General features: G+C 54.1%; 2 protein-coding genes across 3 annotated transcripts in view; one reads left to right on the plus strand and one right to left on the minus strand.

The window, feature by feature from the left end:
* arid4b (AT-rich interaction domain 4B) lies at nucleotides 1–17,286 on the plus strand (the record flags this gene model as incomplete). 2 transcript variants are annotated; one of them, XM_079362131.1, is made up of 16 exons in its annotated part: nucleotides 1–83; nucleotides 2,747–2,789; nucleotides 10,021–10,131; nucleotides 10,735–10,800; nucleotides 10,893–10,983; nucleotides 11,614–11,693; nucleotides 11,814–11,905; nucleotides 12,412–12,553; nucleotides 13,279–13,358; nucleotides 13,940–14,016; nucleotides 15,158–15,306; nucleotides 15,385–15,457; nucleotides 16,045–16,139; nucleotides 16,237–16,334; nucleotides 16,421–16,613; nucleotides 16,694–17,285. In XM_079362131.1, 16 exons carry the CDS (start codon nucleotides 1–3, stop codon nucleotides 16,898–16,900), a joined length of 1,680 nt encoding a protein of 559 aa, XP_079218257.1. In that variant the 3' UTR covers nucleotides 16,901–17,285. The 2 variants fall into 2 exon arrangements, with proteins under 2 accessions (XP_079218257.1, XP_079218258.1); XM_079362132.1 differs by lacking the exon at nucleotides 1–83 and adding an exon at nucleotides 597–768 and having other exon boundaries at nucleotides 15,158–15,457; nucleotides 16,694–17,286.
* lyst (lysosomal trafficking regulator) overlaps nucleotides 17,174–17,303 on the minus strand; it is a gene marked incomplete at its 3' end in the record, with an annotated part of 19,189 nt that continues 19,059 nt past the window's right edge. Inside the window, exon 9 of the mRNA XM_079362345.1 lies at nucleotides 17,174–17,242. Within this exon, the coding sequence (XP_079218471.1) occupies nucleotides 17,174–17,242 (69 nt within the window). The remainder of the gene's footprint in view (nucleotides 17,243–17,303) is intronic.

The following is a 17,303-nucleotide window of genomic DNA, read 5'->3' on the forward strand; positions in this document are numbered from 1 at the left end:
ATGAGCTATATTTATAGGCTCAGGGGTCGCTTCATCGCATGCGCAGAGCAGGTGGTGGCTGTACCATGGGTGCCTCGCGCTTGGTGGGTTGTAGTAACGGTGTCTGATTGGCTGATTAAAGCTTTACGTGACTTTTGACACAAACATGAGGCCACGTCGGCGGTTCAGATCAAACAAACCGAGTTATAAACATGGGGTTTGTAGTTTTAATTAAGTTTCTCCTTGTAGCGAGAGACCCAGCCTGTGTGCTGCGTTCACGAGCGCCTCGGACGGTTCAGGAAATGGAGTCAGCACGTCGTGAACGTGACGATGGTCGTTAAATAGTAAAAGTGGAACATTGTCGAGCCTGTTCGGGTTATAAGTGTAGATATTTGATCTCACTAGTTTAGTTGTTGTTCGGTTAACGTCATTTCCCGGGCGGAGCCTCATTTTGTCCCCACGCCACATTAATGCGGGGTCCCTTTGTACACCTTACCGGAGATATTTTCCTCTCAGGTCCGCCAATCAGCTCCTGCCGAAGAGTTTCAGTGCACGTCGGCCTCCAATGAACGAGCGTATCTCCATCGGAGGCGGGCTCACAGCCTGTCAATCTTCCGAAAGAGGCGGGGAAAGGATAACAGAGCGAGCTAAGCTAGACGAGCTACTCTGCGAAAACCCGTCCGCCTCCGACGACGTTAAAACCTGTCGGATTGTTTACATAAAAGCTCCTATGGATTACTGAAACACTTTGTTCGAAGCACAGGACTGTTTCTCTACCTGACAGCTCAGGTAAGGCTGCTTTTGTTCGGTGTAGTCGTCGTTATTTTGAACATTTGTCACTAGCTTGTCTCTCCGCTGCTACCAAGGCAACCTTGACGTTAGCTAACTAGTTAAGTGAAGCTGAGTGTTGGAAGGGTTCAGGTGATGAATGAGGGACCGTAGACTCAGGTCTACATTAGTCCGGTCTACACGGCAGGTCTGATGTAGGGGGGCAGATGGAGATAAACAGGAATCATCGAGCCTGTCATGGTCGCTGCTGTGAAGTGAATGTTCAGGAAACAATCGATGAGCTGTTTATGATCAGCATGTCTCTAACCCTTACAGACTGTATCCTCAGCCTCCCCTCCCATCACATCTATGGCAGACTCAGGGTCTAAAGGGTCTGCAGACCTTTAGAGTCTATAGACCTTTCAGACTCTTTCAGACTTATAGACTCTAGGGGGTCTACAGACCCCAAAGGGACTGCAGACCCTGTAGACCTTCTAGAGTCTGAAGGGTCTACAAACCCTGTAGACCTTTCCGAGTCTGGGGGGTCTACAGACCCTGTAGATCTTTCAGGGTCTGCAGGGCAGAGTGACCTGAATCTTTGTTTCATGTGACATCATGAACAGGAGTCTGATTCCAACACTAAGTGAACTAGAGGAAACCCATCAGAGGCTTTACACAGACTGAATGTTATAAAGAACAGTTACAGCTAAGAGGTGGAGGGATGCATCTCTCTCTATAACACCAGCTGTCAGCTATGGTGAGCTGTGAGTGATGTTAATGCTCTGTAGGTGTAACAGGGTACCCGGAGGACCGGCTCTGGTTCTCGGGGACTCTGCTGGTCTCACTCAGAGATCCTGTAGGGCGGATGATCATCTATGAAGAGGCTGCGACCTTCTGAAACACTACACACTACAAGTCCTCCTCCATCCTGACCTTGTTTGGTCGACTTGTCTTTGTGAAGAGCAGTGAACACACACACACACACACACACACACACACACACACACACACACACACACACACACGGAGCATGTAGTGAAGGGAGAAAGTGAGTGTAACTGAGCTCAGCCTGACTTTGTTACGCAATGACAGTCTCTTTTAAAGGTCCAGTTATGTGGCTTCATGTGAGCAGTGTTTTTGCTGTCGAGTGCACTCTCCCTCTCTCTCTCTCTCTCTCCCTCTCTCTCTCTCTCTCTCTCTCTCTCTCTCTCTCTCTCTCTCCCCCTCTCTCTCTCTGTCTCTCTCCCTCTCTCTCTCTCTCTCTCTCTCTCTCCCTCTCTCTGTCTCTCTCTCTCTCTCCCTCTCTCTCCCTCTCCCTCTCTCTCTCTCTCTCTCTCTCTCTCCCCCTCTGCCTCTTTCTCTCGCTCTGCAGACGAGGGGAGAGAGAGCGCGGTGCTGCAGATTGTTTCTGTTCTAACAAAGACTCGAGTCTTCCAGATAAAATGGGGATTTATTTCAGCTGAATGGAGACCTCCCTCCCCGCTGGTCTCAAGTCTTCTCCTGTTCAGCCGCCTGTCAGCTCGTTGCAGAAATGGCGTCATCCTGCTGTAGCATTGGTTCAGTGAGTGCGGTGCAGACAGCAGGCTGCCCTGCACTCAGATCCAGCACCGTGCACGTTTTTACTGTAACCACTTCATTATCCGTGCACAGCTTCTCTTTAGTCCACAGACCGGTTCGGTCTGCGTGTTCTCGCCCCTTTTTGCAGTCTTAAACCAGCTCTGCCTGCTCGCTGACTGCACACGGGGCATTACATAAACGGCTTTAAGAGCTCTGATCAGCCTGCCACGCTTTACTTCACACAGATATTTATATATAAAGCTGCAGCTTATTCAGTCAAAGTAACCTGTGTGAAATCAACATGTGCACAGTGTGTGTTTGTGTCTGTGCACATATAAGAGCCAGCTCTGTGGAGCAGAACAAGTGATGTCATCATAACAGAGCCGTGTTGTTGTGGCGGCGCCCGTGATGCCTAACAGCCTCTTTCACCTCTGTGTTTCAGCTTCCTCACGCCGCTCACCTCGACGACTCACACAGACATGAAGGTATGTTCGTTCATCTTCCCTCATGCATGTGTTTCTGAATGCCTCGGGGGGGGGGGGGGGGACATCAGAAGCATGGCTCTCACTTCTCATCAATAAGGCCGGGCTGAACTTTTACTAAATGTCATTGTGCTGCTGTTCAAACACAGTGAGCGCTCCAGCTGCATGTGCAGACACACATGGCGCTCTCTGCTTTCTGATGTCATATTAATGAATTACACGCCGCGAGCGAGTCTGGCCGGTTGAGGGATGAATCCACGCTGCATGATATCTGAGGAGTAACAGAAGAAACGAGCGCTCTGTGTCCCGGCAGTCGTACTCTTTGTTATTCTTTGAATGGAGGTCATGTGATGTGCTGTCTGAACTCGGCGGCGAGGTGTTTCAGGAAGTGTAACCTGAAGGAACGTGTGTTAGTGCTGTCATGAGGTGGAAACACGTTGAAAAGGTCCTCGCTGTGAGACGTGCACCCTGTGGTCATTCAAACGACCTCGCAGAGCGCTAAACCAGCAGCATCATGTGACAGGAAGCAATGCTGAGGCAGTTTTTGTATGAAATGATCGATGTGACCTTCCAGCCAATGAGCTTCATCCACATCCCAAGTCTTCAGTTCAGACTCCAAACTTAAATCATCAGCACTTCTCTGCCGCTCTGGCCGCCTCACAGACCCTGCTGGTGAAACAGGAAGTGAGGGGGTGGGGCTGAGGGATGAAGGAGGTGTGTCCCATGAGAGCGTTTGTTTTGGTCATGTGCTCAGAGACGGCGTGACGCTGACCTATGAGCTTCAGCCTGACAGTCGATCTTCACTTCTGAACAGTTTCAGTTTCCTGCATGAACTGGTTCTGCTGGTAACGCTGGCGTGAACTGCACAGTGATTTGATAAAGGAAGACAATAGATTCAGGATGGCGTGTGACGTCCTCAAGTGAACGCCCCCCCACTTCATTGGTTGATAGTTGTCAACCCATTTGTTTGGCAACCTTCAGGAGTTTGACAGCATTTCTCGGGTCCATCGCCCCGACATGGTCCTTGTCTAAGATGTCCTCCCTTTGAAATGAGCTCCGAGTCCTGTCTCAGCGACACCTGCTGGTGACACGGGAAGTGTGGAAGGATGAAGGAGGTGTGTCCTAAGAGATGGTTGGTTGCCTTTAAGAATGATGGTCTCAGATTGGCTGCTGAGTCATGTCCTCTGTGAGCTGAAGTTCTTCTGCGGTGTGAATGTGGAGTTGTTCCTGTGTGCAGGTGAGTCAGACTGTAGTACGGCCTGATCTCTGTGCACGTGTGCAGGAAGGGGCATTTCTCTAATTACCTCTGAATCACAGCTTCACGACGACAGCTGGAGCTGTAGAAGCTCTACAAGAAACCAGGAAGTCTCTCTGAGGCCTGAACGCTGGCTTGTTAGCAACCATATGCTGCTGGTCTTTCAGGAGGTCTGAGGGTGACCAGGATCAGAACAGACTCCATTAAGATGCAGACGTGGATGAACAGAGGCGTCGGCGTCTGCCAAAACGTCCAACGAGAGGTGGGAGAGGACGAGCTGCAGCACAAAAACAATGATCAGTCTGTTCTGAGCGCCGAGTCAGACAGAAGAACAACGCTCACGAGAGTGGCGAGTGATCGTGCATCAAAGTACGCTCATCGTATCACATGTGACTTCATCGTCCAACACAACGGAGACTCGGGATGCTTTGGAGAAGTCGGAGTAATAACTGGGTTATTTCAAACTCTAGACTTGGACTGTGATGAGACGGGAGGATTGAACCCTCAGGTGCAGTGGTTCACCTGGCGCGTGTTTAAGCTCCGCCCTGAATTTAAAGGTAACCCATGTGCTCTCTGGGCGCCTGGTGTGAAGTAGCTCGGACTCTGTGAGGCAGCTGAAGCCGAGGGCACAAAGACATGATTCACAGCAGGATTATTGTACGTGTGAGCACGGCGGGGAGGGGTGTCATTCTTTCCGGCGTGCCACTTGCCCGTCCCTTTGTTTGACCTAAAAGCCTGTTCGCTGCCGCATGGCATTATGGGTCAAACACTGTTGTTGGTAATTCACTGACGCTGCTTTGGGCCTGAACGGTGTTAAAGAAGGCGGTTTGTTTGGAACATGGATCCAGCATCATGTGTTCAACAGGTGCATGAAAGACGTCAGAATGCTGCGATCAAGCTGAAGTGACTGACAGCTGGAGACGAGCTGCTGCTTCCACTGTGAAACAGGAAGTGATCTCCAGACACTGAACAGACGATTAAACGGGAACAGAAAGTTAACCGGTGGTTAAAGGAGCAGTCTGTAGCTCCGCCCCCTAGTGTTTAAAATGGGTACTGCAGTCTAAACTCTAATCATCACAGAGAGCTGTCTGGCTCCGCCCCCTCCTCTCACACAGGTCAGCATGTGGAGGACACTGTAGCTTCAGTGTTTAGCCAGCTCTGCATGTGGTGGACACTGTAGCTTCAGTGTTTAGCCAGCTCTGCATGTGGTGGACACTGTAGCTTCAGTTTCATGACTCAGCAGTTTTGATTGAGGGGGGGGGGACTCAAAGTTAGCCTGAGACAGCATTTCCAGCATGGAGACCGCCATCCATGGGACCTCAGCGCCCCCTGCAGGGACACACGGGGGACTCCAGCGCCCCCTGCAGGGACACACGGGGGACTCCAGCGCCCCCCCTGCAGGAACACACGGGGGGGACTCCAGCGCCCCCTGCAGGGACACACGGGGGGACTCCAGCGCCCCCTGCAGGGACACACGGGGGGGGACTCCAGCGCCCCCTGCAGGGACACAAGGGGGATTCCAGCGCCCACCTGCAGGGACACACGGGGGGGACTCCAGCGCCCCCTGCAGGGACACAAGGGGGACTCCAGCGCCCCCTGCAGGAACACACGGGGGACTCCAGCGCCCCCTGCAGGGACACAAGGGGGACTCCAGCGCCCACCTGCAGGGACACACGGGGGACTCCAGCGCCCCCCCTGCAGGAACACACGGGGGGGACTCCAGCGCCCCCTGCAGGAACACACGGGGGACTCCAGCGCCCCCTGCAGGGACACAAGGGGGACTCCAGCGCCCCCTGCAGGAACACACGGGGGACTCCAGCGCCCCCTGCAGGGACACAAGGGGGACTCCAGCGCCCACCTGCAGGGACACACGGGGGACTCCAGCGCCCCCCCTGCAGGAACACACGGGGGGGGACTCCAGCGCCCCCTGCAGGGACACACGGGGGGACTCCAGCGCCCCCTGCAGGGACACACGGGGGGGGACTCCAGCGCCCCCCTGCAGGAACACACGGGGGGGACTCCAGCGCCCCCTGCTGCAGGGACACACGGGGGGGACTCCAGCGCCCACCTGCAGGAACACACGGGGGACTCCAGCGCCCCCTGCAGGGACACACGGGGGGGACTCCAGCGCCCCCTGCAGGGACACACGGGGGACTCCAGCGCCCCCTGCAGGGACACAAGGGGGACTCCAGCGCCCCCTGCAGGGACACAAGGGGGACTCCAGCGCCCCCTGCAGGAACACACGGGGGACTCCAGCGCCCCCTGCAGGGACACAAGGGGGACTCCAGCGCCCACCTGCAGGGACACACGGGGGACTCCAGCGCCCCCCCTGCAGGAACACACGGGGGGGACTCCAGCGCCCCCTGCAGGGACACACGGGGGGACTCCAGCGCCCCCTGCAGGGACACACGGGGGGGGGACTCCAGCGCCCCCCTGCAGGAACACACGGGGGACTCCAGCGCCCCCCTGCAGGAACACACGGGGGGGACTCCAGCGCCCCCTGCAGGGACACACGGGGGGGACTCCAGCGCCCCCTGCAGGGACACAAGGGGGACTCCAGCGCCCACCTGCAGGAACACACGGGGGGGACTCCAGCGCCCCCTGCAGGGACACACGGGGGACTCCAGCGCCCCCCTGCAGGAACACACGGGGGACTCCAGCGCCCCCTGCAGGAACACACGGGGGGGACTCCAGCGCCCCCTGCAGGGACACACGGGGGGGACTCCAGCGCCCCCTACAGGGACACACGGGGGGGGACTCCAGCGCCCCCTGCAGGGACACACGGGGGGGACTCCAGCGCCCCCTGCAGGGACACAAGGGGGACTCCAGCGCCCCCTGCAGGGACACAAGGGGGACTCCAGCGCCCCCTGCAGGGACACAAGGGGGACTCCAGCGCCCCCTACAGGGACACACGGGGGGGACTCCAGCGCCCCCTGCAGGGACACACGGGGGGGACTCCAGCGCCCCCTGCAGGGACACAAGGGGGACTCCAGCGCCCCCTGCAGGGACACACGGGGGACTCCAGCGCCCCCTGCAGGGACACACGGGGGACTCCAGCGCCCCCTGCAGGAACACACGGGGGGGACTCCAGCGCCCCCTGCAGGGACACACGGGGGGGACTCCAGCGCCCCCTGCAGGAACACACGGGGGGGGACTCCAGCGCCCCCTGCAGGAACACGGGGGGGACTCCAGCGCCCCCTGCAGGAACACGGGGGGGACTCCAGCGCCCCCTGCAGGAACACACGGGGGGGACTCCAGCGCCCCCTGCAGGGACACACGGGGGGGACTCCAGCGCCCCCTGCAGGAACACACGGGGGACTCCAGCGCCCCCTGCAGGAACACACGGGGGGGGGGACTCCAGCGCCCCCTGCAGGAACACGGGGGGGACTCCAGCGCCCCCTGCAGGAACACGGGGGGGACTCCAGCGCCCCCTGCAGGAACACACGGGGGGGACTCCAGCGCCCCCTGCAGGAACACACAGGGGACTCCAGCGCCCCCTGCAGGGACACACGGGGGGGACTCCAGCGCCCCCTGCAGGGACACAAGGGGGACTCCAGCGCCCCCTGCAGGGACACACGGGGGACTCCAGCGCCCCCTGCAGGAACACACGGGGGGGACTCCAGCGCCCCCTGCAGGGACACACGGGGGGGACTCCAGCGCCCCCTGCAGGAACACACGGGGGGGGACTCCAGCGCCCCCTGCAGGAACACGGGGGGGACTCCAGCGCCCCCTGCAGGAACACGGGGGGGACTCCAGCGCCCCCTGCAGGAACACACGGGGGGGACTCCAGCGCCCCCTGCAGGGACACACGGGGGGGACTCCAGCGCCCCCTGCAGGAACACACGGGGGACTCCAGCGCCCCCTGCAGGAACACACGGGGGGGGACTCCAGCGCCCCCTGCAGGAACACGGGGGGGACTCCAGCGCCCCCTGCAGGAACACGGGGGGGACTCCAGCGCCCCCTGCAGGAACACACGGGGGGGACTCCAGCGCCCCCTGCAGGAACACACAGGGGACTCCAGCGCCCCCTGCAGGAACACGGGGGGGACTCCAGCGCCCCCTGCAGGAACACACGGGGGGGACTCCAGCGCCCCCTGCAGGAACACACAGGGGACTCCAGCGCCCCCTGCAGGAACACACAGGGGACTCCAGGAACACACAGGGGACCAAAGCCTTTCCATCAGGACTCATTTACTGCGCTGTCATTGGTCAGGCTGCTCAGAAGACACCCGGGACTTTAGCTCCTTCTAAATGTGTTAACAAGTCACAAAGAAACCATTCAGATCAGCAGGTCTCAATCTGTGGTACGTACAGGGCTCCCGCTGGCGGTACACAGAGGACTTTCCAACATGAAGTGAAATGTTAGTGAGAGGATGTTACACCTCAAGGTGCAGGAAGTCCGCCTCTCTGACGCTACTCATCTTGATTGGTTGGATGTTGGAGGCGGGGTTGTGTAGCTGGCAGGAGCGGTGAAAACAGCAGTTTTCTCCAGCCAGCCGAGTGGACGTGTAATCCAGAAGAGGAAGTGTCGGGAGGCGGGCCTGCATGTGTTGTCATGTGAGCGTCACAAATATGGATCTGGACTCATTTGTCTGCCCTGACTTCCACAGCTGCCCTGTGACTCAGTGGTGTGATGCTTCCTGTTATACGGAGAGTCCGGGGAACCGAGTCCTGCAACATGTGAACCCTGGCAGCAGACGTCTCTGAGGACTAATGAGCTGTTTATCTGGACTCTGCTCCTGAATCTGTCCCAGAGGCTGTGGAGGAGAGCGGAGCTGTCCTGGAAGCTTCCTGATACAGGCTGCTGTTCATCTTCCTCCTCACATTCAGATCAAAACAAGAGGCGACACACGTGTAACCCTAACCTTCATGTGTCTTCAGTTAGAGAACATGATTTTAAGCCTGATATATACGAGGAGGGGGAACAGCGCTCTAACAGAGAGCCACGAGCAGGAAGACACCGAGCTCCTCACTGAGTTCACCTTCTGACTCACTCTGGGTCATGTTTCACTGCGAGGTCAAACAAAGAGTCTGATTCAGACCAACATCTCTAACGTTACGTAACGCCTTGATTGGTTTAGTGAAAAATGCTGATCTGCAAACAGCTACAGGGTCAAAGGTCAAGAGCAGTTACTAAACCAGTGGAGTTGTTTTTAAACGTGAACACAACCTGTGGTCCAAACCCCGGCTCAAAGAAGAGGACTAGAGTCCAGCCCCCCCACAGATCCTGAGATAAAGTCCAGACTCGTCCTCATGACCACAATCCAGAAAATATCTGCGGAGGACCGCCCCTGACATCCTGCTGACCTGACACCTGCATCTGAGACAGGAGGGGGCGGAGTCTCCTGAGGGAAGACGTGAAAGAACAGCGTGGAAGTATCGCTGAAGCAGCAGAGTCCTCTAAACGACGCTATGAAGTGACTGTGTGTGTTTGTCTGGATGAAGAACATCCTGCAGAAACGGAGATCGCCGCGTCCTGCTGGAAGCTCGCTGGGAAACATTCAGCTTGGGGGAAGAAGATGTGAAGTGTTTCCTGCAGCGGCGTTAATAAACTGAACTACACCCCGTGCCCTCGTCCACACACACACTGCCCCGTTTACACCAAGCGGTCTGGTCCGGTCCGGTTCAGTCCGGCACCTTTTTACTGGCGTTTCCACCGTCAAAAGTTTGGAATGGTGCCAAATAAAGGATCCACACCGTCCTGCTTATTTGGTACCGTTCTGTTGGGGTGCCAAGGGGACCGATCCGACCCAGTCCGGTCCCTTTTTCTACCCAGTCCTGTTCTTTGCTTCGTTCGCAGGATGGTGTTTCCGGGAGCTTCTTCTTTGTAGTCATCAAAGCGGAGTGACGTGGTCCTTTAGTTTGGTTCCCCGAGCAGGTGCTCCTTTTCAGGGATGAATCTCCGAGCCGTGTGACACGTGACACCTGTGTGCTACATGTTTGTAAAAGTTAACCGGCTTCTTGTTCTGTTTCTGCTCAGACTCTGGAGGAGCCGCCCTACCTGACCGTGGGGACGGATGTGAGTGCCAAGTACAGAGGGGCTTTCTGCGAGGCCAAGATTAAGACCGCCAAGAGGCTGGTCAAGGCCAAGGTAAGTCACACTTCAAAGTGCTCGCCATCCTAATTCAAATGACAGGGCAGCGGTCCGCTCTGATGGACGAGTCCGGGTCAGCTCGGCCCTTTAAGGAAAAACAGGAACTAATGAACTCCAGCTGGTTTCTCTTAAAGGTTAATGCACGCCGGCTGACATGATGACCTTGAACCCTCCTGCACTGCAGTTACAATGAGACACCTTTGGTGGGCGCCAAAATGCACCAAACAGAGTTTTAATTAATCTATTCATAGTGTCGGAGAAATGTGAAATACGTTTCATCAGCGAGGAGCTGTAGTTTCACCCTCTCACCAAAGGAGGCGCCTTTTCAGAAAACAAACGCGGGGCTTCCTGTTTCAGGGAAAAGGAGGCGGGTCCAAAAACACTGCCAGGTTTCTAATGATACAAAGCTTCATGCTAACGGGTGAAATGTCCCTTTAAAGGCATGAACATGCAGACTGTGTCATCAAAGATGGCGATCATGAGAGCGCACACAACGAGCGAGTCCGTAAGAAGGCGGAGCTTCTGAAGAGGAAAGATGATGTTTCTCGTTCAGACTGAATTGTTTATGGTTGTCACTGACCCCGCCCCCTTCCTCTTCAGGTGACCTTTAAACCGGAGCTGTCCACGGCCGAGGTTCATGATGAGAGCATTAAAGGACCTTTAAAGGTGAGACCACGCCGCCTCCTTACCTTAATCGTTAGATGAGTCATTAGCAGCCTGTTCGGAGGCCAAATAACCGCCGTGTGTCCGTCCCACAGGTGGGCGCTGTCGTGGAGGTGAAGAACCAGGATGGAGTTTACCAGGAGGCCACGATCAACAAGCTGACGGACGCCAGTATATATACTGTTGGTGAGTGTGTAACAGAGCGCGTGCCCTCCCTGCAGCATGCTCGATAACGTGCGAGAGACTAACGGCGACGTCAGGGTGACCTCTGACCTCAGAACAGACGATTATTGAACTGTTGTCAATGTGCACACATTCTGCTCAAGGAGCGTGCCCTGACGGCGTGATGCAAACAACGCTGACGACCTCTCCACCAGGCTCTGACACTCTGTCATCCCTCAGCATGGCTCGTTAGCTGGTTAGCACGTTAGCTCGTTGTACAGTGTGTGCAGATAGTGATGCATTAATAACCTTTGACCTGTGTCAACAACGTCTCCCGGTGATCCGTTTATCCACGGTTTGATTGTTGAGATCTGAGTCAGCAGGTCGTCATAGCAGAGACCCACACCTCGCCTTGTACACCTTCAAAATAAAAGAAGTTTGTCCACCTTCAAAATAAAAGCACCACATGTTATGTTTACAAGGAAAGACTTCACAGAGAACTAAATATTGAAAAGATGGCGTGCAGATGGCGAGTGTTCGTCACTCAGGGCTTTTCTCTCGTTTCTTCCTCTCATTCATCAGTGAGGAAGGTGTGTGTGTGTGTGTGTGTGTGTGTGTGTGTGTGTGTGTTAATAGTGTGTCTTTTCTGTGCAGTGTTTGACGACGGCGATGAGAAGACCCTGAGGCGTTCGTCTCTGTGCCTGAAAGGAGCTCGTCACTTTGCTGAGAGCGAGGCGAGTACTCTGCTGTCCTGCAGCGAGGGAAACTCTTCTCCATGATGGTCCCAGATCAGAGTTTCTCTGTGAGACGCATCCTGATAGATTCTCTCTCACAACTGTTCGTCTCTCCTGCAGACCCTCGACAGACTCCCGCTCACCAACCCCGAGCACTTCGGCACGCCCGTCATCGGCAAGAAGGGCAACCGCGGCCGGCGCTCGAACCCAGTGTGAGTATGACCTGAGTCCGTGTTGGACCCACTCTGACTCGTGTCAGAGGAACCGTTGTAGCTTGTTGCTCCCTGTGTCACACGTTGCCATGGTGATGGCTCAGCCGTGTGTTTCGCTGTGTGGGCGACTTTATAAAACATGCTGCTGTGATTGTTCAAGGAGCAGGCCGGCTGCTCGCTGCCGTGTCATTATGACCCCCCCCTCTCAGGTGTAGGTACAGTGGCCTTCTGCAGGACACGTGAGACACCAAACTGATCTCATTTCTTACTTCATTGAGACCTCAGACGATGCTGATCATCTCTTCAGAAATGAATCTGCTGTGCGTCAGTCTTCTTCTAAAGAAGGAAACTATAAGACAGAGAGTTCATAAGTGCTCAGTGGTGCACCGGCTGTGACGTCCTTCAGAAAGATGTTCAGACCTCCTGTCCTCCTGATCCATGTGTCGCTGCTTGAGCTGCTGGTTGTTCCTGATGTGATGATCCCCCCCCCCCCCCCCCCCCCACAGTCAGGAAGAAGAGCTGTCGTCCTCCTCCAGCGAGGAAGAGGAGAGCGATCAGCGGCAGAACGAGGATCTGTTTGGTAAAGTGGTCTGCGTGGACGGGGTCGTCACCGGGGACAAAAAGAAGACCATGTGGTATCCTGCCCTGGTGAGCTCTGCTGAATCACATGAACACGCCATCTACACGCCATCTACACGCTGCACACTCAGCACAAACGATAACTAAAGAATCATGCTCACTTCCAGATTATCCAAACGCTTAAATCAGTGATGACATCATTGGTTTGTGTTCAGCCAGATTCAGGTTCAACTGTTTGATAAACGGACGCTAAAAGAGACGCAACCGGGACCTCGTTCTCTGAGTGCTGCCCCCTGTAGGTCAGAGTCAGACCACCTCCCTCAGCTCCGGTGCTGCCCCCTGTAGGTCAGAGTCAGACCACCTCCCTCAGCTCCGGTGCTGCCCCCTGTAGGTCAGAGTCAGACCACCTCCCTCAGCTCCAGTGCTGCCCCCTGTAGGTCAGAGTCAGACCACCTCCCTCAGCTCCAGTGCTGCCCCCTGTAGGTCAGAGTCAGACCACCTCCCTCAGCTCCGGTGCTGCCCCCTGTAGGTCAGAGTCAGACCACCTCCCTCAGCTCCAGTGCTGCCCCCTGTAGGTCAGAGTCAGACCACCTCCCTCAGCTCCAGTGCTGCCCCCCAACTGTCCAGCTTCAGTAAACAGCTGCAGCTCTGCTCACGTCACTGTTCATCTCTCTCTCACTCACACACACACACACACACACACACACACACACACACACACACACACACACACACACACACACACACACACACACGGTCTGACTGCTCTGTCTCTGTTGTTTCTGTACTTGTAGGTCATCTCCCCGGACTGTCATGACGACGTGACGATGAAGAAGGACAGCGTCTTCGTCCGCTCGTTCAAAGACGGAAAGTTGTGAGTGATAATGTTACTGTTTTAAAAGATGGCCGCCATGTGTGAGCTTTAAATTCTGTCCCTGCTCTGTAAACGCTTCCCGTCTTAGACGCTCGCTGTCAGCCTCGAGTCCTCCGACACACACGTTCTAATGTGGCGTTTCCTGTTTCATGTGTTTGTTAGCGTTCAGCCGGCCTTTTCAGAAACAATGGCTTTAGAGAGGAAGGTCACATCCAGCAGGAAGGCGGGGCTTTCAGGAAGTGGTGCCAGATCTGGTTACCATAGAAACGAGGGAAACACAGGCGCTGCTCTCAGCGTGATGGGACAGTTAGCTTAGATTGTGAACATAATGAATATCTGCTGACATTAGCATGTTAGCCCCCCCCCCTCCCCCCCCCAGCCAGCTCCGCCTTCTTTATTTACTCCATGACACATTTAGTGATCAGCTGTGTCACGCTCGCCTCCGACAGCTCCGCTGAGCCACAGCCCTCGGCCGCGGCCAGCTGCTGCAGACCCTCACGTTGACTCTGCAGGAGGAGCACTGTTGTTTAACCCTTTATGTACGTTTCCTGTCCATATTAATCCGAGTCTGTGTTGTGCAGTTACACGGTGCTGCGGAAGGACGTCCGTGAGATCAACAGCGACTGTCCTCCGAAAGCCGACGCAGGACTCAAACCAGGTGAGTCCAGAGGAGACGGCTTACAGCTCCACATGTGTCCTTTGTTTCAAAACAAATCAGAGAACTGGAAACACTCAAAACTGACAGCTGAGATTAAAGGAGCATTTCAGATTTTGGAAACATGAGAACTGTAGATAGATAGATGATTGATAGATGATAGATGATAGATAGATTGATAGATAGATGATAGATAGATAGATAGATAGATAGATAGATAGATAGATAGATAGATAGATGGATAGATGATAGATAGATGATAGATAGATAGATAGATGATGGATAGATGATTGATAGATGATTGATAGATGATAGATAGATAGATAGATAGATAGATAGATAGATAGATAGATAGATAGATCATAGATAGATAGATAGATAGATCATAGATAGATAGATAGATAGATAGATAGATAGATAGATAGTTTATTGATCCCGAGGGAAATTCAAGGCATCCAGTAGCAGTATACAGACAGGCAGGACACAAGACATTAGTTACAATACACACCTGCTGTCCCCCCCCCCCCTCTGTATACAATAATCCCCCAAACAAGATTTAGCAGCCCCTATGTGACTCATCTTTCCATAATGCAGCAACTCGACCGACTGAAGGAGTTAAGAAGGTGAAATACTGAACGATATGGCGTCCTGACGTGTGACATGGTGCTGTTTCATTGTGTGAGAATAATCTGATAAAAGTCTGGAGACAGGAGGCGGTCCTCCTCTCCATCGTGCAGCCGGTCTCTCCTCGCTCGTTCTGATCTCTCGTGGTCAGTAAAGAATACACAGCGAGGCTCGCCCTCAGCGGTTACCGTCAGAGCTGGTCAGCGTTGGAGGACACGCTCACAGAGCGGGCTGCAGACATTTTGTTGTTGTTCTGGGGAATGCAGACTCTTTATAATGGGCCCCTGGCCCCAGGTGGGAGCAGCAGAAGCTTCTCTCACCTGAGACCGAGCTGCTCTGCTGACAGACTGTCAGGCTGCTGCCATGTTAACGTCAGTAAGGCCTTCCTACCGTCCTATCGTTAGATCTGGCTCTGTGACAGTTAAGACGGCACGAGAGGTGTCCAAAGGTTCCTCTCAGCGCGGCAGGTTCTCCACACATGAAGCTCATGTACTAGTTTTAATCTACGTGTGTTTGGCAGCGCTGGACGCAGCCTTGGAGTTCTCGCTGCACTTCGTCGTGCCAAGCGCCTGGAAGACAGAAGTGAAGGAGGAGAGTTCCAGCAGCGAGGATGACGACGAGGACGAAGAGGAGGAGCAGGAAGAAGATGCCGGCGGCGAGGAGGAGGAGGTAGAGGAAGAGCTCCTCTTCGTGCTCCACAAATCAAATTTAAAAAAAGCTCTTCAAACTGTTTGTTTGTGTGTGCAGGAGGAAGTGGAGCCGTTCCCAGAAGAGAGGGAGAACTTCCTGCAGCAGCTCTACAAGTTCATGGAGGACCGAGGTGAGGCGGATCGTTCTGACGACTCCACCACCACTCAGAGCAGACGCTCTTACACAGAGAATTAACACCAGGTCAAAGGTCATTTACATGAAATAATTAGGTGGATACTGGTGCCCCAGTTCTCCTTACATTGGAATAAAGCTCAGTTTAGGATCAAGTGACATGGCTCAACTAAAGAGAATAAGAACATGAATTTACCACTGATCAGTAAATCTTTGTGAGTAAAGGTGAGGTAGCTATGAGCCGTCAGATAAATAAGAAGTGCAGAGATGAATAAATATGAAAACATCTGATACTGCGCCTTGTTCATCTCAGTGGCACTTCATACTTCGGTCCAGACAGGAGACGCTGCTGGACTTCTGTATTTAAGGCGTATTTAATGGAGCCGCCTTTTTACTAACAGCTTCAGAGTTTATTGTCAGTGACTGTGCCGAGTGTTTGTACGCACGCCACTGACTGACATCTTGATAAAGTGCTAGGAGTATTATATTGACTCCATATCTTAAAAACTTAAAGGTTTACTCTTCAGGAATATAGGACTGTTTGAAACTGTGACTTCAGCCCGTGTTGTCCTTCTCCCCTTCAAGGAACCCCCATCAACAAGCGGCCTGTCCTGGGCTACAGAAACCTGAACCTGTTCAAGCTCTACAGGCTGGTGCACAAACTGGGAGGCTTCGACAATGTGAGTAAAACAACTAGCCTCTGTCTGATTGGTTCAGATCTGTCTGCTTACGTTTTTTACTGACTTCGGACCTTCTCCTGTGTTTGTGTGCGAGCAGATTGAAAGCGGCTCCGTTTGGAAGCAGGTTTACCAGGATCTGGGAATCCCGATTCTCAACTCAGCCGCGGGCTACAATGTCAAATGTGCTTACCGCAAGTAAGTCCAGAAGCTACCTCCACAGCTCCTCAGGTCAGTTTCTGTTGTTTTTTCCAATCGCACTCTGCTTATGTTTTACCATCCAGGTACTTGTACGGGTTTGAGGAATACTGCACGTCCACTGCCATCACCTTTAGGATGGACCTCCCTCTGAAGCAGGGCCCAAAGAGGGAGGTGAAGTCTGAGGGGGAGGCAGGAGGAACAGCTGCAACATCTTCTGCCTCTGAAGAGCAGAAATCCCAGGAGGACGGAGAACCTTGTACATCTGTAGTCTGCAAGGTGCATAAGATTGAAACTGATATTTATCATATTGGATTTATTTCTATAGAAATCCTTCAACGTTGTTTTTCCTCTCACAGGAAGAGAAACCTGACCTGAGTCAAAACAAAACAGAGTCCGAACCGTCACAGACCGAGGGGAAGGAGACTGAAAACGAGGATGACGATGAGGAAGATTCCCAGCTCCAGGTTGACGCTGACGAGGGCTCGTCAACAGCTCACCTCGGAGCAGAGAACGTGAAGCACGAGTGCGACGAGGAGCCGGAGAGCAAGGACAACTCTGGGTAGGTGGTCTGACAGCAAGCTCCCTTCAACATGGCGGTCAAAATAAATCTCATGACACCAACACAAACCATGACTGGATATTAATATGGACAGAGTGTCTCCTTGTATAAAGTGAAGCCAGAACAATAGGTCCAGCCCTCTGACAGGCTCTGACGCACGGAGGAGGAGAAAAGGTGGAGAGGGAACAGGTTTCCTTTCCACAAATTAGCTGGTGTTTTATTATCGTGTTACTCAAATGTCATCGACCATGACGTTCAGAGCTTTGTCTTGTCGTCACTAACAGCCCTGTGATTGCTGCCTGTGACCCACACAAGACTTCAGCGTGCTGCGAGTGTAGACACTAAACTTAAACAACGCGGCACATCCGCTCCATTAACGGTCTGTTTGTGTGACCACTTCGTTTACG

The sequence above is a fragment of the Symphodus melops genome (assembly GCF_947650265.1).
Source record: "Symphodus melops genome assembly, chromosome: 15".
Lineage (NCBI taxonomy): Eukaryota > Metazoa > Chordata > Actinopteri > Labriformes > Labridae > Symphodus > Symphodus melops.